Source organism: Psammomys obesus, unplaced genomic scaffold (genome assembly GCF_907164565.1).
Source record: "Psammomys obesus unplaced genomic scaffold, mPsaObe1.curated_primary_1811, whole genome shotgun sequence".
Classification (NCBI taxonomy): domain Eukaryota; kingdom Metazoa; phylum Chordata; class Mammalia; order Rodentia; family Muridae; genus Psammomys; species Psammomys obesus.
The window spans coordinates 6,925,717-6,948,337 of NW_026596088.1; the positions used below are offsets into that span (position 1 = coordinate 6,925,717).

The 22,621-nt window shown below is 48.0% G+C and overlaps 1 protein-coding gene across 3 annotated transcripts in view; it reads right to left on the reverse strand.

The window, feature by feature from the left end:
- Vwa3a (von Willebrand factor A domain containing 3A) overlaps positions 1-22,621 on the reverse strand; it is a 57,722-nt gene that overhangs the window by 1,107 nt on the left and 33,994 nt on the right. For 2 of the 3 annotated variants that reach the window (XM_055627432.1, XM_055627431.1), the window contains exons 14-31: positions 22,515-22,595; positions 22,037-22,131; positions 20,709-20,828; positions 17,087-17,161; positions 16,721-16,865; positions 15,190-15,385; positions 13,826-13,896; positions 12,012-12,161; positions 10,416-10,506; positions 9,696-9,806; positions 8,841-8,938; positions 8,227-8,364; positions 6,750-6,858; positions 4,417-4,561; positions 3,919-4,063; positions 3,179-3,330; positions 1,731-1,854; positions 208-305 (exon numbers count right to left, since the gene is read on the reverse strand). In XM_055627432.1, coding sequence (XP_055483407.1) covers positions 208-305; positions 1,731-1,854; positions 3,179-3,330; positions 3,919-4,063; positions 4,417-4,561; positions 6,750-6,858; positions 8,227-8,364; positions 8,841-8,938; positions 9,696-9,806; positions 10,416-10,506; positions 12,012-12,161; positions 13,826-13,896; positions 15,190-15,385; positions 16,721-16,865; positions 17,087-17,161; positions 20,709-20,828; positions 22,037-22,131; positions 22,515-22,595 — 2,144 coding nt within the window. The remainder of the gene's footprint in view (positions 1-207; positions 306-1,730; positions 1,855-3,178; positions 3,331-3,918; positions 4,064-4,416; positions 4,562-6,749; positions 6,859-8,226; positions 8,365-8,840; positions 8,939-9,695; positions 9,807-10,415; positions 10,507-12,011; positions 12,162-13,825; positions 13,897-15,189; positions 15,386-16,720; positions 16,866-17,086; positions 17,162-20,708; positions 20,829-22,036; positions 22,132-22,514; positions 22,596-22,621) is intronic. The other variant, XM_055627433.1, reaches the window with a different exon arrangement.

Sequence of the window (22,621 nt, forward strand, 5' to 3'; positions counted from 1 at the left end):
GATAATGAGGTGTGGGGTGGGGAAAGACAAAGGCTGTATGTTTTTTTTCTCATATGTATATGTGTATATATATATAGACAAGGTCTCACTATGTTACCCTGGAACTGCGTGGATCAGGCTGGCCTCGAACTCACCTGCCTCTGTGTCCCAGTAGTGTGTCCATCTGGGGGGCTTAACCAGGTAGGAGGGGCAGCCTGACAAACATACCTGAAGAGCTGGGCTTGCTTGAGGAAGCTTCTAGCCTTGGTGACTTCCTGGCCCAGTATCTTTAAGTCATCGCCTTCAAACAGTGGCAACTTGGGATCCTGGGGGAAGGGGAGCTGAATGTAAAATTCAACGTACTAACTTAACTAGATGAGACCTGAAAATCTAAAGTCTCAGAAGAAGATGGTTGGAGCAAACAGCCTCTCATCAGAGGCAGGAAATCCTTGTGGGCCTCAGCTTGTGCATCTCCATCTATCCAGGCAAACCACTCCTAACATGGGATAGTTGGATGTTAGATGCTTGAGCATCACTTTGGGGGGTGGGGTGGAGAGGGACCAAGGTAGTGTCCAAATGTCAGTGAATTTGGCTTTTCCCTGGGCCTGTGGGCAGAAGTGTGTGTGCCTTGTCTACACTGCTCGTCAGCCAGTAGCTCATCTTCAGCCCTTTCCATTTTTTTCCTAGTAAAACAGGCTTCAGAGGATTAACTACTGAGACTCCAGAGCCTAGCTGTTAACACAGACTCCCAGAGCTCTGAGACGGAGAGGAAGCTGCCTCCATTGTGCCACAGCAGCAATGTGTCTGTGGCTGTACCCGCTCTGCACGCAGACCCCTTGGAATAAGGGTGGTGATGTATAGCCGTAATCCCAGCACCAGAGAGAGGGAAGCAGGAGGATCAAGAGTTCAAGGGCAGCCTCAATTACATAGGAATTTGAGGCCAGTCTGGACTACATGAGCCCCTTCTCGAACAACCAAGGCCTGGGGATCTAGAGTTGTAGTTCAATGGAAGAATGCCTAACCACCACGTCCTAGGTTCAGCTTCCAGAATTTCTGAACAACAACAAAAGTGAAGCCAGGCATGGTGGCACATACCTATAATCTCTGTACTGGGCAAGTGGAGGCAGGAGGCTTTAGAGTTCAAGGCTAGTCTGGGCTACATAGCAAAACACTGTCTCAAAAAACTAATCGGAAAACAAAGTTAAATATGTTGCACCATTTTCCTGATAAAGGGGAAGGGGCACCCTGGAACCTTCGACTCCTCAGCATTTGGTACGTAGTAGCTACCTGATGACTTCATTACAGGTTGATTAACAGATGAACTGAGTGTCTGTGTTTCAGAGAATGAACGGTGAAGACAGGAGTCCGTAGGAGTGAAAGTGGTTCAGAACCTGAGACCAGTGGTCTCACGCGTCTGGCTTTACCCCTTTTCATACTTTGGATATGCACCTCAGCTTCTTGAACTACTTGTCTATGTAAGGGTGAGGACAGGTGAGCGTGGCCCTCCGAGGAAAGCAATTTCTCGGCACATTGTAAGTGCGTGACGTATGGAAGCTGGTCTGACCTAACGGTGGCCTTCCCCATCTGTCTCCACCTTCAAGGGGAAGTGGCTCGGAGGGACAGCTGTGAGAAACACGCCTGCTAAAAGAGAAAGCAGAGACACTCCCCTTGCCCCTCCCTAGGTGGAGGCCAGTACCTGTGGAGGTACTGAAGCCTCTTCAGCAGATTCACCTTGACGGCTGGTGACCTACCTTTTCCTCGAGGAAGCCCCTGGCCAGCATGCCTTGAATGCCTCGGAGGGTGTCATCGCTCACAGGGCAGTGGTAACGTCCCCCGCTGAGGGAAGCCAGCTTCCTCAGGAACTCAACTGCTTCTCTGAAGGGACAGAGGCTCAGGGATTCACAGGGGCTAGGAGGGCAAGCAGAGCTCCGGGCCCACAGCAGAACTAAAGCCTTGCAGGCTTAAGGGAAAGAGGCGTGGCGTGGGCCTCGGCTTATGCCATCCAGACCACTGCTAGCACCTTCATGCACACTCTCCGCTGGGACATGCACATCCACTAATGTCTACTGTGTCAGTTAAGCCTAAAGGGACACAAATATGGCCCTTATGGAGCTCATAGTTTAGTCAGAGGGAGAAAATCTGTACCCAACTAATCGGTTTTATTAACAACGAAGTTTATTTTATTTATTTATTTTCCTGGGGATTGAAGTCAGGGGCCTCACGCATCTAAGGATGCACTCCGTCACTGAGATTTGCTCTTAGCCCTGACGAGAAGGGGTTCTGTGAAGGGGCTGCATCTTGTCTAACGTGTTCTTCTAAGTGACCATTTGTGGCAATGCTTGTTCTATCAAGAGCAAGACAGTTAAATTGCCAGCATGGAGGGGGAGGGGCTCCCGAAGTTCTTCTCCTGGCTGAGGAGCTATTGACAGTTGGGGGCGGGGGGGAAAGGAGTTGCTTTTTTCTGGTCATATGGCCATTGGTACGTTGTCCGTGCCCCCAATAGATGGGTCCATATCCACGCACATACAGGCAGCACAAACTGGACTCAGTGTATCACATTAATAAAAAAAGAAAGATGGGGCTGGAGATGGCTCAGTGGTTAAGAACTCTTGTTGCTCTTGCGGAGGGCCTGCGTTTGAGTTCTAACATCCACATGGTGGCTCACAACCATCTCTGTCTCCGGTTCCAGGGGATCTGAACCTCCCTTCTGATTTCTGAAGGCATCAGGCACTCATGTGGCACACATTCCTCCATGTAAGCAAAATATTTAATAAATTAAAAAAAAAAACCCAAGAAATGTAAAGGGAGATATTGTGGAAGGCCTAAGGGAAGTTGGATGTGGAAGTCAGAGATGGGGGACGGTATAGTCATCCGTGTATATGTGGATGAAATTGTCAAAGGAAATTAAGAATAGTGCTAAGTTAATGTTTTCTTCTCTAGTTCCCCCAAATATTCATAAATGCTTTACGAGGGGGGAGCAGAAAAGGCCAGAAGAGAGACGGTAACAAGACACATAAACTGGGGTGCATCAGGCTAAGGGTGCAGAGTGACGTAAGCAGCTGGTTGCTTCGTTAGTCTGCAGCGGGGAGAGGGCCTCATGCTGCAGCATGTCTCCTAATTCCCGTGTTTAGGGGAGGCCCTGGGTTGGTGGAGGGCGGCGCTCCAGGAGAAGCGAGGTCAGCCGGCTGCTGCTGCTCACCTGTCTGTGCTGGTCAGGGAGACGGTGTGCACCTTCACGTGTCTGTCCCTCTGGAACCTTCGGACAGTGTCGAGAATAAGGCTGCAGCTTGTGTCCGGCTTCCCGTCGGTTAGGAGATACAGTCCTTGCACAGCCTGAAAGCTGAAGGCTTTCTGAGAGAGCGCGGGAAGGGAGAGTCACCAGGAAAGGCAGAAACGATGGCTCAGTGGCGGAGACTCTGCCCCCAAGGACAATGTGACCCAAAGGATTCTACACAGCTCCCCATTAGGACTGAGATTCTGGGCCGTCAAGAGAGCGTCATGTGGGACTTGCTTTCTGTGCACAGCCTGGCGACCTGAATTTGATTCCTGGAACCCATGTAAAGTTGGGAGGAGAGAACTAACTCCATGAAGTTGTCTGTCTTCCACACATGTGCCTTGCCGTGCATGCCCCACAGATCATATCACACACACATACACACACACTAATGATGAAAAGAAATTAAAAAAAGATTGAGATTCCTCTTCCAGCCCAAGATAGACCAAGGGAGCCTCTGAAGGATGGGAAGGAGAGCATGGTCCGTTTCCTGTCTAGTTAGTCCCAGACAGGTCACTCATTTTCCCTAACCTTCTGTGTCACTGGGCTGCTAGGAGGATAAAATGGAGTAACATGCTGTAAGTCCCAAAGCATCTCATGGCCTATTGGCATGGGGTGGCGCTGTTTCCGTCATGCTACATGGTAGGGTCAGTGACAGTACTTGCCGTTAAAGCATCTAAGACTGAAGTGCTCCCCTGGGCTTGCAGGCTGGCGACCCACTGCATGGCCTCGTGACACGTTGCTTCTGTGCTTGCCACCAGGGCGTTCTGCCATGGCTTCAGGTCCTTTGCGAAGCTGAGCAGGTTAAAACTGGGGAGAGAGGAGAAAGGATCAGTAAGAACAGCCCAGTTTGTGCTGAAGGTGTGGAAGTCACCTCTGTGAGGGTTGCTCTCTTGAAGAGACTCTACAGTGAGTCCAGACACCAAGGGGAGAGAGGGTACCCCCTGAAAAAAAATGCTAGACGAAAACGTAAGTAGACTGAAATGTGGCAGTGCAGCAAAATTCAGCATTCCTTCCTTCTCAACAAAGTACTAAAAGAGCATTTCTTGTTTCTGAAACCTCGCTGCTCCTTGGAACTTCGAGGAGGAAGTGTGCTCAGCTTGGGAAACCCAGGGACCTGCCCTTTGATCTCCCGACCCTACCTACCCCAGCCCTGACCCTACCTGTCACAGTGCGTCTTCAGCTGCTCCCAAATCAGCAGAACGAGCTCTGTCTTCATCTGCTGCAAGTAGGGGGACATGGACCCCGACATGTCCAGCAGGATGCACACGTTGTTTTCCAAGATGGTGCCAAACAGCCTGCGGCTCCCTGCTCCAAGATGGGCGGCAAAGGCAGGGAAAGGGGCAGGACGTTATGTCCTCATGGTAGCTACAAAGTACAAACACTTGTAACACCTACTACCTCCCTGGTAATTGGTCACAAGTTCTCCACTGGGAGATGGTCCTGTGGTGTTGGGGGCATCAGCTGTCCAAGGGCAGAACTAGCCAGTCAGACGAGGTTCAGGAGATCAAGATTTAGAAAGCCAGGGTCAGGGACTGTATGGAGATACCCAAGGGGGTCTGGATGAGACATAAAAAAAGTAGTTCAAGGTCCAGGAGCTCAGCTCAAGGAAAATTTCAGAGCAACTTGGCCAGAATCCCACAGCTTGGAGCCTAGGTTCTGTCTTGGTCCCTTAATCCACACTCTAGTCAGGCATCTTCTAACTTTGTTCTTCTATTACACAAGGCTGAACAGGGATGACATGGGGGGAGCTCAGCAAGTATTCGATATGATCGGTGTCATGAACACTGGGGCTCACTGGGACAGCCAAAGAAAACTGACAAATGGCTAGAAGGATAACAACTAGCCACTAGACCAAGTTTGTTGGGCCTTGTTGCCCAGGTTTTCCCAGGATTCATCTGGTTGTCCTTAAGCAATACTGTCACGGGGAGAACGAAAGGAAATCCATCCTGAAATTGGCAGGGTGTTCTATGAGACTAATCAGCCCTCCAAAGGACCTCAACCACAAACATCCCATTTAGAACCCAAGGGTGAGAACATAGTGTGAGGTACCTTCCCATTTCACCTCCCAAACCTCTCGCTCTCTGCCTACTTCATCCTTCCACACACCCTTTACTTGGCCAGTTCTCTTTAGCGCCCAAAAGGGGAGGACTCAGCAACTCTTGTTCTGCTCTAGCCCCCAAGAGTTTATCATCCACAAAGCAACCAAAGGGATTATTGAGAAACCCGACTTATCTTATGGAAAATCTGTCAATGGCTTCCTGTTGCTCTTGGTAACACAAGTACCCTGGCTGCATTCTCCGTCTCTGTCTCTCTTGAATGTTCTCTGCTTGGCTCCTGCTTACCAAACTGTCTCCATTTCAGTCTTTGAAATCAGAGTCACCCCTTCCACTCAAGGCCTCTGTCCCAGCCTGTCTTTCTTCTTTGTCTAGTTACCGTCTATACAATCTTTAAACATCACTGCAGGGACACTTTCCCACCCAAGCCAACTGTCCCTCACAGTATCACACCGCTCCTGATCCATGAGCTCAGGGACCCTGATGGGATTTGTTTTCTTCTACACACCTGGCAGGAGCTCAACCTTTCTTCATTGAATGAGTGAGTGAGTGACTGAGTGAACAGATGAAGAATTCCCCAGGTGAGTTTGTGTGTGAGTCCTGGGGACTGAATGTGTGGCTCTCTCCATGCGAGGCAAGCATGCTACCGCTAAGCTCTATCCCTGTCTCTCAGGCGACTTTGAAGTGCAGGTGCTTGGGGGTAGACCTGTGTGTGAGTGAGACGTGAGAGCCTTGCTGCAAACAAAGGCACTCAGTTATCAGCTCTTCCAAGTGGCTGGTATGAGCTGAGAACAGGGAAAGGCATATCTCCTCTACTTCCCCTTTGCCCTGCCCTAGCCCATGACCTGTCAATCACCTCTGGAGGTTAGGAAGAGAGGCTTTGGAAAGCAGCAGTCATGTCTACATGCTATGGCTATGGGTACAGACTATAGCAGGCTTTCCTGAGGAAGACTTGACTTCGTGAAATTATACAGGGGTCTTCTTGGCAGCACAGGCTACCTGGAGGAACCATAAGGCTCTCTCTTCCTGGTGCCTGAAACTCTCCAAATCCCAAAGCTAAACTGCTCCCCATCGATTTCATTTCCTGTCTACTTTAAGATGTCAGCCTGGCCTCTGGGTCTTGATGCTCAACCAAGACTTACCCTGTACTCTTGGTCTTCTGGCCTCTACCTTTACAAGTGCTGGGGCTACAGGTAAGTACCACCACACCTGTAATTGCAGAAGCTCTCTCTGGTTCCGTGTCATGTTTCCATCACCTGGCACCTTGCCTGTTCTCTGGACCCAGAGCTCGCTCAGTACAAGGAGAACCAGTTGGCTAAATCCACTGGCCTGACAGTTCTTGAGGTGCTGGGTCTTGAAGGACTGACCCTGAGTCTCTGATCAGCCTCCCCACTTCCTCTCTGGCCCCTTCCTACTTTCTGGGTGGTAGCTGCACTCACCAGACAGCAGCCACTGCAGCCTTTGCACATAGCACCTCAGCACCTTCTCCATGGATGCGATGTACCTCTCCATTTCCCACAGCGTCCGCCGGATGTGTCTCACTTCTCCCTGGGGAAGGCAAGCAGAGGCTAGCGCCCGTCAGTGTTGCTTCACAATCTCAGCACCCCTAACCAGTCCATGCCACTGTAATTATCAACCCTCACCATATTCTTTTCTGTACATATTTTGTTTGTTTGCATGCTTGACTTTGAAACAGGGTCTCACTAGGTGTGGCCCATGTTGGCCTTGAATTCATTATCTTCTTCTTCTGTCTCCTGAGTCCTGGCATTACAGGCAGAAACCACCATGACTGGACCAGTTTTGTTTATTGAAAAGTTATTTTTCTTTTAACTTACTACTAGATTTAATGGTTCTGTGAAGGCGAGGAAAAATAGGATAATGGTGCCATGATAAATGAAGTCACTGGAACAGAAAAACCACATCATCTCCAAGTTTTAAAGTAGAAAATCCTTAGTGAAGGGCTACAAGGTTCATATATTTCAAAGGGTGAAGAGGAAAAGAGGCCAGCTTGGTTTTTTGTTGTTGTTGTGTTTTTTGTTGTTGTTTTTTTTTGAGACAGGTTTCTCTGGGTAGCCTTGGCTGTCCTGGACTCGCTATGTAGACCAGGCTGGCCTCAAACTCACAGAGATCCTCCTGCCTCTGTCTTCCTGAGTACTGGGATTACAGACATGCACTGCCACACCCAGCTAGGAGGCCAATTTTTTTCTGGTACGGAATATGCTTACAAGCAACCTCAATACAATGAGAAAAACACTTGAACAGAAAGGAGAAAAGAAGCCTGTTCCCTCCTGCCATTCTAACAAAGCCATGGTCAGTGTTGGGGTAGTGCAGTGATTTGCATAAAAATGGCCTCCCCCAAGGCTCTCATGTTTGAGTCTTGGCTCAGAGACCACGCTGTGGAGTAGATGTAAGACCTAAAGACCTAGATGTGTGAACACTCAGGCAGTGGCTGAAATAGCCACCCCAAAGCACCTGGTCAACCTGTCACATCTCTTTCTATTACTGTGATGAGAAACCGTGACCAAGGCAACTGAAAGAGAAAAGAGTCTCTTTGGGGCTGATGGTTTCAGTGGGTTAGAGTCCATGACCATCGTGGTGGGAAGAATCATGGCAGCAGGCAGACAGGCGTGGTGCAAGAGCAGTAGCTGAGAGTTTACATCTGGATCTAAAGGCACGAGGCAGAGAGAGCTAACGGAGAATGCCGTGGGCTTTTGAAGCCTTAAAGTCCACCCCATTGACACACCTTCTCCAACAAGGTCACACCCCCTAATCCTTCCATCAACGGAGGGAAGTACTACTTTAGGGAGTGAGGCCACACAAGCAGTAGATGCCAGGGTCCCCTGATGTTCTCTCCGCCACCAGCAACTGACAAAAGGTAAGAAAGTGGGGGCTGAGGAGCACCACGCTGTGACTTACATTGATCTCTATACTGGGGAGGAGACTGCATTGTTTGGGGGAGGCTGACCCCTGGGCTGACTTTTGATGTTTGCAGTGGGGACCCAGGCATGTGGAGAGTTCCAGCTTCAGTCTCTTCAGTCCACAAGTGGCTATCCACTGTCGAATACAAAAAGCAACTCAGGGCACAGTCAGGCCCAAACAAGTGACTTGTCTTCATTTTATGTATGCATGTATATATGTATGTATGTATATATGTTTTGTTTTGTTTTTGAGGCAGACAGGGTATCTCTGTGTAGTCCCAGTACTTTCTGTGTAGACCAGGCTGGCCTTGAGTTTACAGAGATCTCCTGGCCACTGCCTCCCCTGTGCTGGGATTAAAGGTGTGCACCACTAGGCCTGGCTTGTTCTCATTTTACACCGTGAGATAGATTGATTGTGTGACTACTCGAGGCCACCCAGCTAGGAGGTAGCAGACTCAGCTCCTGAACTTTTTTGCTATTACTGCATGTGCCACAGTACGCAGGGCTTCTTAACGTGCTTGCCTTCTCTTCCAAGCATGCCCACCCTCCTGGAAGCCATGGTTGGTAGAAGGCTTTACTAAGGGGTACACGCCGACATGCACAACTTAATACCTGTCGACTTGAGCAGACAGTGTCCTTCCTGGGCAGCTGAACACAACAGTTAGTCCTCCTAACAGACTTTTCTTGAGGGTACCTCTTGTACACAGAACCTAGGAGAAATACAGTGGTATTACCATGGATATGTCTCTTTTTCCTTCCTCCCTTTCTCATGTCAATTTCCCTGAAACTGCCAAATTCATTGCAAATTATTTGGGTAGAGTTTGCTGAAAATGTAGAAAGGAAATTGTGAGGATTAGGGGTGAGTTGCTCAGGGTTCCCTTTCTCCATTTAGCAAGAAAGGAATCTGGCTAGGATGGGTACTGTGGGTCTCCACTGTCAAACTGACTGGATTCAGAAGACAGGCCTCTACGTGTTATCTTTGAGGGAATTCCCAGAGAGGGTTAGTTGAGGAGGGAAGCCCCCGCTCTGAATGTGTGCGGCGCCATTGCCCAGGATGAGATTCTGGACAGGATAAAAGGGGACAGAGAGAAACACCAGCATTCCCTTTTCTCTGCTTCCCGACTGTGCATACACCATGACCAGCTGCTTGGCGTCCCCTGCTGCCACAGCTGAGAGCGTCTCCCTCCACAACAGCAACCCACTGGCAAGCTTAGGGAAACCCTTATTCCTCTCCTAATTGTGCTGAGGGCTCAGGAAACCGTCTCTCCCAGAAGGCACCAGCATGCTTAAAGACAGCTGAGGGAGTTCACCTGCACAACTGGGTTTTCTCATTCTGTGCCAGTAGCAAGAATTTGCATGTTCATTTCTCTGGCTGGGAGAACTGTGTTGTTTGGGGGTAGGGGTAGGGGCATTTACTAGGTCACCCAGGGCCCAGAGGTCTTCAGATACATGTTGGCTTTAGCTTACCCACACTATTCCCAGACCCTGTGTAGAACAGAAAGGGCACTGTAACTTTTCCCCTGGGCTTGGCATTCCTCCTCTGTTTCACCGTCTCTTCTTTCTCAGGTTGGCCCGCAGCTGGAAGACATTTGAGTTGTTGGCCGGGTGACTCTGTAGCTGCCATTCATAAACCTCTGCTGCTTGGCTGCCTCAGTCTCAGCTAAGATCTACCCTGGACCAGGGACTCTCGGGTTCTTAGCTCCCACCTCAGGTTCCTTGCCCTTGTCAGGACCCATAACAGCTGGAGCTACCATCCCCAGGTGCTGATGTTTCCTGGACCTACTGTTCAGGGCTTAGGGTACCTTGCACCATTTCCTCTTGGTCCCTGAGGTTACAGATGGACATAAGAAACAGAATGAAGACTCCTGGGCTTGCGGCCCTGAACCACATTGCTATAAATCTTTTTCTTCAAGATGAAGATACATAGTCTCAGGTTTATGAAGTGAGTACTTTCATAAAAAAATAGCTATGGCCTCTTTTGATGAAAACTTTGGGCCTGAATTCTGTCAGTAAAATCAGCAGATAAGGAACTGACTTCAGAGGGCTGGTGGCTACAGGCTTTAGGAAAAGCATCTTGGCTGATGGGCTGGCACCCAGTCGTGAGTTGCCAACATTGTCACTTCTATTCATGTCTCAGTGGCCTCTGAGCTGACCTTCCACCCCTGCCTATCCATTGCCACGCCTTACCTGGAGAGACCCTTGCTTCACCATCGAGGGGATGACCCTTCAGGGCTTCCAGTTGGGGGCTTGTTTCTCCATCCAGGTCATCTTTAACATTCTAGAAAACAGGCCGTCTTTCTCATCAGAGGCCTGCTGCCTGGGGTAGGCAGTTTCCCCAGTCAGTCTGACCTCAACCTGCCAATCAAGGACATTTATGGTTGGGGTGGGGGGTGATGTCTAAGGGAGTCAGGCACTGCAGACATGCTTGGCTCACCTTTTGCAGCAGATTTCACTGGGGGACTCTGGGTTCGGGAGTGAAAAAGCATAGGAATGTGAGCACTCACGCATGTTCTGTGAAAGAGCACTAGAGAAGCCATTGGGTGTTTGCTAGAATGTTCTTTACTAGTTTCCTGCTTCTCTTCCTACTAGACTAGAATTTCTGGGCCTCCAGCATGACAAACAACCATTTAGGTAATGTCTATGCTCTGATTTTGTTGTTGTCTTAAGACAGGGTCTCACATGTAGCTTTTGGTGGCCTGAAACTTGCCATATTGACCAATCTGGCCTTGAACTCATGGAGATCCACCTGTCTATAGCCTTCCAAGAATTGGGATTAAAGGCGTGTACCTTTATGCCTGGCTTTTCTATGTCCTCTTGGGTCCCTCAGTAGGGAATTCTTTCCTTGTTGGGCACAAGTAGAATGTAGTAATAGTTTAACAAAGTCACCCAAGGCACCAGGCCAGCAAAGGAACCTTTTATTGTGACCCACGGTAAAAAGGGCCTAGATGCCATCACTCCTGGGAGTGCCCAGCCTGTCAGGAGGGCCCAACAGAAGTCATGCTTCAGCTTAGCCCTCTTCATACTGAGTCAGCTCATGAACCACTTAAGAACCCAAAGGAAGGCCCTGAGATTCTGGGGTCTTCCCAGAGTAGGGATATTGAGAGGGGTGAGAAAGAACCCAGGCTGCTGGGCTTCTTTGAGTGAAACCTGGAAATGCATGGCAAATACAGGCCCACGGATAAGCTATGTATCCTGGGATAGATGCCCCCATTCTGAAATGTGTTGTGTTTGCTGTGGCTCAGCCATCCATCTGCTGAACAGCCTCCAAGGTTTCACTGACTCTTCTGCTCACAGCACTGTCCTGGGAAGGCCTCCCCTCGAGAAGGCCCTCTGACCACTTAGGTGAGGCGTGAGTATTTTATGCAGAACACAATTGGTGGCCATGAACAGAAATAATCCCCAGCAGACATAGGTTGAATCTGAGAGTCCCATCATGCGCCTGCTAAGCTTGGTCTGCAGCAGCAAGGTCCTGATAAGACCTTATCTTCCCCCTACAAACCCTTCAGGTTAAGCTACATGCAGAGGAGAGTAGTTCCACAGAGGCTAGGGTGCAAAGCTGAGATAGGCATAACCAAATGTGCAGGGGAGTTCAGGAGCCATAGGTGCCTGCTCCAAACTAAGAGGCAGGTCCTCTTCCCCGTGCCCCCCGTGGGACATCCCTCCCTGAGTCTCCGGCCCCACTAATGCTCGTCCAGGACCTGGCCCAGTCCTTTTGAGATCTAGGAAAGACAAGGAGACAAACTGGAAAAAAATCTGTGGTGTTATTAGGGAAGGGATTCAAACCATTTTGGCCACCGAGGGTGCTGTGGGCTTGGGAGGACAGAGTTTCTTGGGCTGACTTTGCCTGAGCGTCCTTGGCTTGTCTTTCTGGAGGATTGTGCTTTGCAGTTCTTTTCTTGAATGGTTCTTCAGGGAGGCCACAAGGAAGGCACACTGCAGTGAGAATTGGGTGGTTAGAGCACTCTGGCCACTGTGGGAAGACAGACACGCATGTGCAGCAGGACAGAATCCTCTCGATGCCTCCCTCTTCCCAGAGAATGCAGTTTGGGGCTGAGAGTTCTGTGGATTAGTCTTATGGAGAATAAGGACCCTCTTATTGTAGTAGACATTGGGCAAGTTAATGTTTGGGATCTCAAGTCCTCAGGCCAACAAGACATGAGAATGGCAACCACTTTATATGCAGCTGCTGTGCTCTGCCTCACCTGTTTTCCCACCATGATGCTTAACCTCACCTCAGACGATAGTCAAGAAGCCAGATGTGGGCTGAAATCTCTGAAATAGGGAGCTAAAATAATTCCTTCCTCCCTAACTTGGTTTATCTCAGGTATTTGTCACATCATGAGAAAGCCAAGACACTCCTTTACCGATGGGGAAACCAAAGGTCTGTCAGCTAAAGGTTCTTGGCCAAGGCCACACTACTCATTAATGGAGGAGTTTCAATTCAACTACAGGACCTGGGAAAGTTAGCATGTAAAATCCTTGAGCAGCTGACCACATTCCAGGACGAATACAGACAGTTGAAGAAGCTGGAAAGTTTCTCAACTTCCCAAAAGCTATTCCACTATTTCACACACAAAGGACCAAAGAACACTTTTTGAACATAAGCAAATATGCAAAAGAAGACAAGGTTAGGTATTGTCCACCAATACCTTGTAAGTTTGTTAGGGGCAAGAATGGGATGGTTTGCATTTAAGAAGTAGGAAATTCACAGACCCAAGCTGAGTCTTTTCAGAAAGAGAGCACGTCTGGGGAGCCACCAGTCTACCGACCCACTGGTCTTGGAGGAAAAGCACATGTGCCATGGCTCTGCTGTCTTATGTGGGAGATGTCATTCTACAAATGGAAGGACCTAACATTTTGAGGCAGGGTAAGACCTTCACAGACCCTTCCCTTGGCTTCTACGAACTCCCTGTCCATCCTAGGCTTGAACTGTTCCAAATCTCTATCTCTCCCCCTTATCTTTCCCCATCTGCCTTCAGGCCATCCTCATTCATCGTGTCACAGGCAAGCTCACCTTCCTCTCTGCACCCACCACAGACTGTTCCTATATTCTCTTTCAGGTGGACAATGAAACTATTGTCTACCAGTTGCCTCAGAGAGGACCTCGGGGACTTCTTCAGGTTGCTTCTTGTCCCTCACCTTGTTGTATATTTCCATCAGGTGTAAATCTGTAATTCATCTCTCAATGTTCTTCTGCCTGTCCCCCTATTCTGGTTCTCATTGCTCTGGGTATGATCTGGTCCCTTCCCATCTTTCTTTCTTTCTTTTTAAAGATTTATTTATTATGTATACAGTGTTCTGCCTGTGCACCAGATCTCAGGATAGATGGTTGTGAGACACCATGTGGTTGCTGGGAATTGAACTCAGGACCTTTGGAAGAACAGCCACTGCTCTTAATCTCTGAGCCATCTCTCCAGCCCCTTCCCATCTTTCTAATTTCACCTGTGCTTTTCAAATTTCCTTTGGTAAAATAGTTTTTAAATTATTATTGGTTTTTTGAGACAAGGTTTCTCTGTGTAGCTCTGGCATTTTGTTCCAGCAGCACTGACAGTTAAACACAGGAACGTACATGTACTAAAACCGAGCCCAAGGCATACCTTTTGGGAGTAGCTGAGGGCTTTTTCTAGCTCAGATATGATGGCTTTGCTGTCATCGCTCTCATAAATACCTGGAAACAAGGCACATTTTGAGCATAGAGGAAGGATGTGGATCTGGCCAAGTGCCACTATCTCTATGCATGAAGGCCGTGTGGAAGTGACAAGCCCAAAAAGGCAAGATGGGACCACAGTGGCCTGAACTGACCAGTCCCAACCCTATATTGTCCAGTGGTGTGTTGTCACCAAGAGGGTAGCTGGCCACAGGACTCAGTGTCCTGGAAGTCATGGGAAGGGCAAGTTCAGCACAAAGGTTCTTGCTACTCTGTGGACTGAGAAGACCTACGTGGTAGGTCTTTACAGTTCCTTGTAGCCAGAGTTTACTACTTTGTGGGTTTTTCTTTCTTCCACCCTTTTCCACCCATTTTGTTCTTCCCTTTCAAGCCCCTAACACTAGATAGGATAGAAAAAAGGATAGAAAAAGAAAGGAGGTGACATTATCATTAAACTACTTCTATCGATTAGTGACCTTGAGCTCCTTTGCCATCAGGATATCTAATTTCTTATCTCTTCTTTGAACGTGACTACTTAGCAAACTGCAAACAACAGTAGCCAACAACCAACCAGCAACCCACCACCACTACCACCGCACCTCTCTCTGCCATTGCATTTATGTACCATCTGAAAAGTCCCCAGAATTTCAAACATCACACACTCACTATTTGCGGTTGGCAAAAATCACAGCTCTGCTAGAGCATGAGGCAAATCATCATCACCTGCTGTGAAGCAGCCCACATCTCTACTCTGGGATTAAAACGAAAATATCCCCATAATATTTTTTTTTTAAGAAACCAAAAGTTTCACTATGGTGGCTGTTATCTGAAGTGAACATGCCAGTGTCACTCTTGAGTGGGACACTGGGCATTGGTGCTGTCCTGCCTGGGCTCTACTTCTGTCCTTCAGGCTATGTCTAGGTTACTCACCTGCTAAACAGGGCAGATAGTCCTCTACTTCCCAGTTACAGTGAGGATCAAGCTACAGTGTATGTAAAATGCCCCAGCTGTGTCAGGTGTCTCATAGGTGTTCTGTGTTCGCTAGTATTAGTGATCTTTGCCAGAGATGTCAGTGACCACACCCAAGCGAGATCCTAACAAGAAAGATCTGAAAAGCTCCCACCCCAGCGATGCTGTGACAGTGGTGGAGGGACCACAGGCATGCCCCTGCCTCTGGAAGTCACATGCACACCGTCTAAACCATCGCTTTTAAAGGTTGCTTCTTGGGACCATTTCAGTGTGAGAAGGGAACAGCGCTACTGCTGAGACACTGCTGGAGAGAAAGAGGCCAAGCATCAGGAAACAGGAAAGCACCTGTTTCTCCAAACCAGTGGAAGCGACCGTGGGCAGCCAGGGTGATCTCTCTGTAGGCGGCAGCAGTGTCAATACGGCTGGCATAGCAGGCAGGGGCAAAGGTGTCCATCTGCGGCTCACCCACATAGAAGAGGCAGACATTCAGATAGAGGTGGCAACCCGCACAGGCCTCTGCCACATAGTCGCTGATTACGTGCTGTGGGGAAGAGGAGACAGGAAGTCCATACCTGAGGCCTCCCAGCTGCTAATCTGCCAACAGATCAGCAGATCACCTTTCTTTTTTCTCTTTTTTATTTTATTTTATTTTTTTGTTTTTTTGAGACAGGGTTCTCTGTGTAATAGCTCTGGCTGTCCAGGACTCACGTTGTAGGCCAGGCTGGCCTTGAACTCAAGAGATTCTCCTGCCTCTGCCCCCTGAGTGCTGGGATTAAAGGCGTTCGCCATCACCACCCAGATAATTATCTCTTTTTAAAGAACAATTTTTTTTGGCGGGGGGGGGGGGGTTGGTTGGAGAGATGGCTCAATGGTTAAGAGTACTGGCTGCTCTTCCAGAGGACTTAGGTTCAATTCCCAGCACCCACATGGCAGCTCACAATGGTCTGTAACTCTAGTTCCAGGGGATCTGACACCCTCATAGATGTACATGCAGGCAAAAGACCAATGCACATAAAAATAAATAAATCTTAAAAAAGAAAACTCTTAAAAATTAAAAATCTTTTTCAATTGTATGTGTCAGGTTGTGTGTGTATGTGTGTGTGTGTGTGTGTGTGTGTGTGTGTTGGCGTAAGGGGTATACATATGTGAGTACAGGTTTCCACAGAGGCCAGAAGAGGGTTTTAGACCCTCTGGAGCTGGAGCCGCAGACAGTTGTGAGCCACCTGACATAGGTGCTGGGAGTTGAACTTGGGTCTTCTACAAAAGCAGTAGATGCTCTGAACTGATGAGCCATCTCTCTAGCCCCGTGACATCCCATTCACTGTGTACTTGGTTCAGTGCTGTGTGCAGAGACAGAGCGACATGAGCCAGGGACACAATGTCTTCCCATGTTTTAATAGGGTAGGATCAGGGATTTGGGCCTACTGTGGCCCTACTATGCCTACTGTGGGTCTGTAAGAAGTGGCATGGGCATTCTGGGAGCTTGTCAGCAATGAAGACTCTCAGGCTTCTCCTGAGACCAGCTGAGCCAGGAGCTGTGTGGTGACAGTATCCTTTGGCACTTGTGTGTGAGAAGAGGCAGTGTAGGTAGCCATGCTGGGTTGGGGGTGTGCTTCAGCGGTAGAATGCTTGCCTAGCAAAAGCAAGGGCCTGCAGTCCATACTCAACACTGCAGAGAATAGAAGACAGGAACTGACATGGTGGCTCACGCCTTTAATCACAGCATTTGGGAGACAGAAGCAGGTGGACCTTCCTAAGTTCGAGGACAGCCTGGTTTAAATAAGCAAGTTCCAGGCCGGGCCTGGACTGCAGGGTGAGACCCGATCTCAAAAAGCGAAAAGACAATAGATGTCTGTCTAGGACGGCGGTTACTCACCACGTCTTGGTCAGGGACACCTCCTGTGAAGAGGTAGATGCCCTGAGACTCATATTTGTTTTTGTCTTTGAAGTCCACTTCTATGGCCTTGCGCAGGGCGCCGAGGACATTCCTGCTTCCTTGGCACTGGAGGCCCAGGGCCCACCTGGGGAGGCAGGGACATAAGAGGAGAGGAGAGGAGCCGCCTATGAGGCCCTGAAGTCCGAAGAACAGTGAGAAGAAAGTTGTTTTCTGATGTCTGACCTTGGCTGCAGCAGGGCAGGGCTGCAGAGGGCTACATCCAGGCAGTGAGGGGTATGGAAAGAATGCCACAGGGCAGCTGTAAGACACAGCAACAGAGAAAAAGGCTCTGCCTCCATCACCTACCTCCAGGCGCTTTGTAAGCTGTCAAGGCTCACAGGAACCATCTCGGGCATCCAGCTCTCAATCTTGCTTCCAAACCTTTGAGGAAGAGGAGGGGCCTGTTTTTAGGACACATGTCCGCTTTGTGATCCCCTTTTTTGGGACTCACAGGCCTTAAGGGACACAAAATTCTGACAGTAAACACCAAAAATGTTGAAATGTTGCTGGCCTGGGGCAGTCACAAGAATTTCTGGTTTTCTATAATACATACATTGAAGCAAACCCAATGGAGTCTCAAGCTAAAGAAATGTAGTCTCTCTTTTCTGCAGGAACTTCCTTGTCCCCTCTGGGAGCAACTCATTGTTTCTCTGAGACTCTTGGAAGCCCAGGCTCCTCTCACAGCACACTCTCCCCCTCAGGCTGAATTATGGTCCTTTTCTATAGGTACGCACGATCTCTTTACGAGACAGAATCTAAGATTCCTAAGAGGAGAATTTATTCCTTTATGAATGACAAGATAGCCTTCTTTGGGTCAAGACGGATACCTCTTGCTGAACACTGGCCTCCTCTGTGCCAGTCTCTTCTGAGAATCCCATAAAACTCCTTAGTAGACACATTCCATGCCCCTCTTTCCCGTCACAGCTGTGAGCCCTCCACTCTTAAGAGTTTCAGGAAGCTGCTGGATCTCCCAGAAACTTCTCTCTTTTCCTTCTGACATGATGGACAGGCTTCCTGGAGAAGCTTGTATCCCCACTGTCCCAGCTGCCCTTCCCACTGCAGGCCGTCGCTTTCATACTTCTGCCCAGGAAGGTTGTCTTGCTTTCCCCTGCCACCGTGGTGGTATGTCCCTAGGGGTCAGTTCACAGACCTTCTGCGGTACTTGGGTGTTAGAAATCCAACAATATACAAAGAAGCAAAACATTGTCTTGTTTCATTGCCTTTCCTAAACTTTTAACTCTTTGTTCTATGTTTTTCATTAAAAATGCACAGGAAAATATATTTATAGAAATGGAGCTATTCCATATATATAATTTATAACCTGCCTCCTTCTGTTCCTTTGGATATATATATATATTCCCTGTAGTGTAGGCAGGGAGATGAGCATGCTAGGCAAGAGCTCTATCACACCCTTCCTTTGTCTTCCCAGCACCATTTTCTGCTGTTTTCCTCCTATGTTCTGGCTTCCCTTCCTGTTTTGTTTTGTTTTGTTTCACTCTCTTCTCTTGCCAGATCCTGGTGTTCCCTCGGTACTCTCTGTCTTTCCTCTTCCCTAAAGCGGCAAACACTGTCTCAGCTATGTAACCGGGCACCAGTGTCTCCCTAACCAACGCTTCTCCGCTAGGACATCTTCCTGGAGTCCCTGCCCGACATCTTTTGAGGTCTCTGATCTTTTGAGATCTCCAGACTTTGCCATGTTTGAAACTATCCCTCCAAACTGATGCTCCTGTCTTTGTCTCCTGAGTGCTGGAATTGCTGGTCACTGTGCCTGGCTAAAACCCCCTCTTCTGCCCCTGGATCGTTGGATCCCACCCCTCTCACATACTCTAGAGCCAAACTGCTACTCACTCTGTGGCTTGCAGCTCTCCAGTGCTCTCTCTTGCTTCCCCCTCCTCTATTCCCTTTCAGCCTGGGTGCCACACCAGGACTACAGCGAAAGCCCACAGACCTCTTTCCCTCTGGCGTCATACCTCCTTCACATTGCTGACTCAGCATTTGAAGAGGGAAACCTCATCATGTTTGCACCTTGTCTGAAACTCCTGAGCATGGAGCTGCATAAATTCTCCACCATCTGGCAAAGCCTCTTGTCTGTATATTCCCCTACAGTTCCATCATGCCTCACATTTCCGTGACCCTCCCTTCCCCACTCCACACTATATTTATGAGGCGGCAAACCTTTCCCATCCATGAAGACCCAGCTAAAGAAGCCTTTCCTTCAAGAAGATTTCTTAACCTTCCCGGGCCCAGCCAAAATGGGCTAAGCCTGCCTTCTGTCCATCATGATCTATGGAACCTTCTACCAATTCATCAGGAAACACCTAACAGCACTTATCCCTTAACATGTCTTCCCTCTATTAGGTCATAAGTTCCTTGAGGACATTCTTTTTTTTTTTTTTTTCCAGATAGGGTTTCTTTGTGTAGCCTTTGTCTTTGTGTAGCCTGGTCTTGCTTTGTAGACTAGGTTGGCCTTGAGCTCACAGCAATCCCCCTGCCTCTGCCTCCCTGAGTGCTGGGATTACAGGCATGCCTGGCTCATAGCAGGTTATTAGTGAGACCTTGTTGAACTGGCAGTTAGATAAACAGATGAAAACATTGTATAAACTGTTTCTCTAAGGAGGGGAGCAAGTGAGAGAGGGAGGAAAGAGGGATAAGAGAAGACAATATGGGTGAGTATAAAGAAGTACATTACATACATACATGACAATGTCATAATACAATCCATTATTTTTGTGTAACTAGCATGTACTAATAAGAGGAAAATGTTGCCCTAAGTATTTTTCATTAGAGTTTATTAAGGAAGGATTAGGTCCTAGCCTATTATGTAGTACTAATCGCTGACTTAATAGATTGAAAACATACCCTGTGGGCTCCTTTTAGGTCTTCTCTAGTTAAAATGGTATGCAATTAAAAATACGTATTTTCTCTTTTTGAAACAAGTTCTTACTATGCATTCATGGCTGGCCTGGTACTTACTGTGAAACACATGCTGGCCTCAAAATTGTAGCTCTCAAATGCTGTGATTATGGGCATGAACTACCATACCTCGCCTCCCAAATGCTGGGGTTTCGGGTTTGTGCTAGTACACCTGACATATAGAGTCATATTTTTAAATTGAATAACGTATGTATAGGATACATAATTACATATACGAATTTATTTTTCTAGTTTTCGATTTTTGGTTGGTTTTTGTTTCTTTGTTTGTTTTGTTTTTTGAGACAGGGTCCCTCTATGTAGTTCTGGCTATTCTGAACCTCACTATGTAAACTAGCTGGCCTTGAACTCATAGAGATCCTCTTGCCTCTGCCTCCCAAGTGCTGGGATTAAAGTATATACATGAGAGTATATATAATTTAAAATCATATTTGTAATTGACAAATTTTAAAGTTACCCATATAACGTATAATTTTTAAAATGAATATATATTTTAGAAACTACATATTATAATTTTAAAATGATAGTTTTAAAACTATAGCTGAAGCTATACATAGCTTCAAGTGTTGTTTACTATTTATTTATAATTAGAATTAAAACGTAATTTAGAATTGGAGTACTAAGTGTTTGCAGTGCTTGCTAAAACCAGGCTCAGACTAAAACCAGGGCATGGCAGGATCTCTCTTTCTCTGCTGTGTTTACTAGTTTGAAAGCCAAATGGGGTAATGAGCTGAATTACATTACCCTGGTTGATCAAGTCATGTGTTTTTTGGGGCCACTTACCACCTTTGCCCCAAATAGGATAGACCTGCAGCCATTCAATTATTCAAGACCCAAAACAAGATCACCAGAATCAGATAAACTGATGGGCGCCTTAGGACGCTTGACCCTCCTGACACATTGTTTGTGGTCCTGCTGTCTGCCTGGAGCCTCTTCCCGATGGAGGCATCCACACAAGCCTCTCCCCGCCACCCCAAGGGGAGCTCTGGGGACTCACGCGATGAGGTTGAAGTGGTCTTTGTTGGCCAGCTGCTCCTCCAGCAGCAGTCGCAGGGAGTGCTGGATATGAATAATGTACGTGGAATTGGTCACTGAGACGTCCAGCAGCACAGCCACCCTAAAGAGAAACACAAGCTTCAAGAGGCAACCCGAATCTCTCAGATAATGCCTGTTCCATTCCAGTTTACTATTTAAAGATTTTTCCAGTTTTTTTTTTTTTTCACACCAAACTCATAGATGGCCAAGAATCTCTGTGGTCTGAGTACCAACAGCTATAGGTTTGTAACAGGCTGTTGTGGGACTCTGTCTTTCTTCTGTAGTGGGGGCCCATTTAAATGCTGAGGGCTGCATGTGCTGATTTTCAAGTCACAAAACCTCTCTTCCTTTCAAGGTGTCCCTACAGAGTATTTACAAAAAAGATTCCTTATGGTCAATTATAAATCATCAAATAAGGTATACTGGGACATCTCCACCCCCATTCATCATCCATCATTTCTTCTGGCAACAGCATCCTCATTTCTCCCTGGGAAACAATACTCTATCAGTTCATGTGAGGGTTTTTGTTTGTTTGTTTTTCAAGACAGGGTTTTTCTGTGTAGCCTTGGCTGTCCTGGAACTGGCTCTGTAGACCAGACTGGCCTCAAAATCAGAGATCTGCCTGCCTCTGCCTCTTGAGTGCTAGGATTAGAGGTGTATGCCACTACTGCCTGGCTCAGGTGAATTTTGTGGAGCTGGCACACATCATGCTTCAGGAGTGGGCATTTGATCCTGGGCATCCAGACTATCATACCTCCCAGCCAGCCTCATGGTCCATAGATGCTCAAGCCCTGGAAATACAAAGCTGGTAGGAAGTGGTTCCATAGATATATTGCCCACCTGTAGGGGAAACCCCATCTGAAAACAGAACCCACATAGAGATAAAGAAGAGCTGAAGTATTCTTGATGACATGGAACCTCTGGATCCAGCTACACAGCTAACAAGTCTAGTCTAGAATTCTCAGTTACCTTCATCAGACTTCTATTTACTTTGAGCATCTGCTATCCTCTTTGTGTGTGTGTGTGTGTGTGTGTCAATATTAACCCGGGCTGCCTCAGATTCTTAACCCTCTTGCCTCAACCTTCTAGGAGCTGGGGTCACAGGTGGGCACCACCAGGCCCATCTCCCTGTTACTTATAAATGAAAGAATCTTGAGCTGCAGTGACAGCGTCACTTGACCTGAGTGACGGTGGCTCTGAGGCCACCCAAGGGAATGATGAGTTGAATAAACATTTGGGCCACACACCGGACCCCACAAGGAGCAAGAGTGCACTTCGAAGGATCAGTACCTCCTTTCACAGACAGTGCCCCAGATTCTTCTGCTGGCTAGGGAGAGCCACTGGAGCCGACTCTCGTACATCTGCACAGCTTTCCCGATCTGCTTCTGTAAAAGCACGGGCCACCGTGAGTGAATGTGCCAAGGATGACAATTAAAGCCCGGGGCTGTGAGGAGGAGAAGCACTCCAGATGGCTTCTGGAAATGGTGCATACAGGTAGTAGAAATAGTTTGCTAAGTCGGGTGCAAGTCTGTGATGCTAGCCCGTCACCAGACTAGGAAAAGAAGAGCCTAAGTATTTCCTTCAAATGTGGGACAAGGCAGATATCACCCCAAAAGATTAGAGACTCTTATTTGGGGCATCCATGTCCCTACCTAGGGAGGTGCCCTTAAGAGGAACACACAGGGAAGTTGACCAATGGCTTGTTGTCTATAGAGGCCATATCACCTTCCTGCAACCCAAATTCTAATGTACTGGACCCATTGCTCACCTGGTACTCATAGAGTGAGGGTGGGTCCACATGAATACTCTTCATTGTTCCATCATGCCATTCAAACTGCACCATTGCTCTCTGCACTCCGGCATTGGTAGAATGGA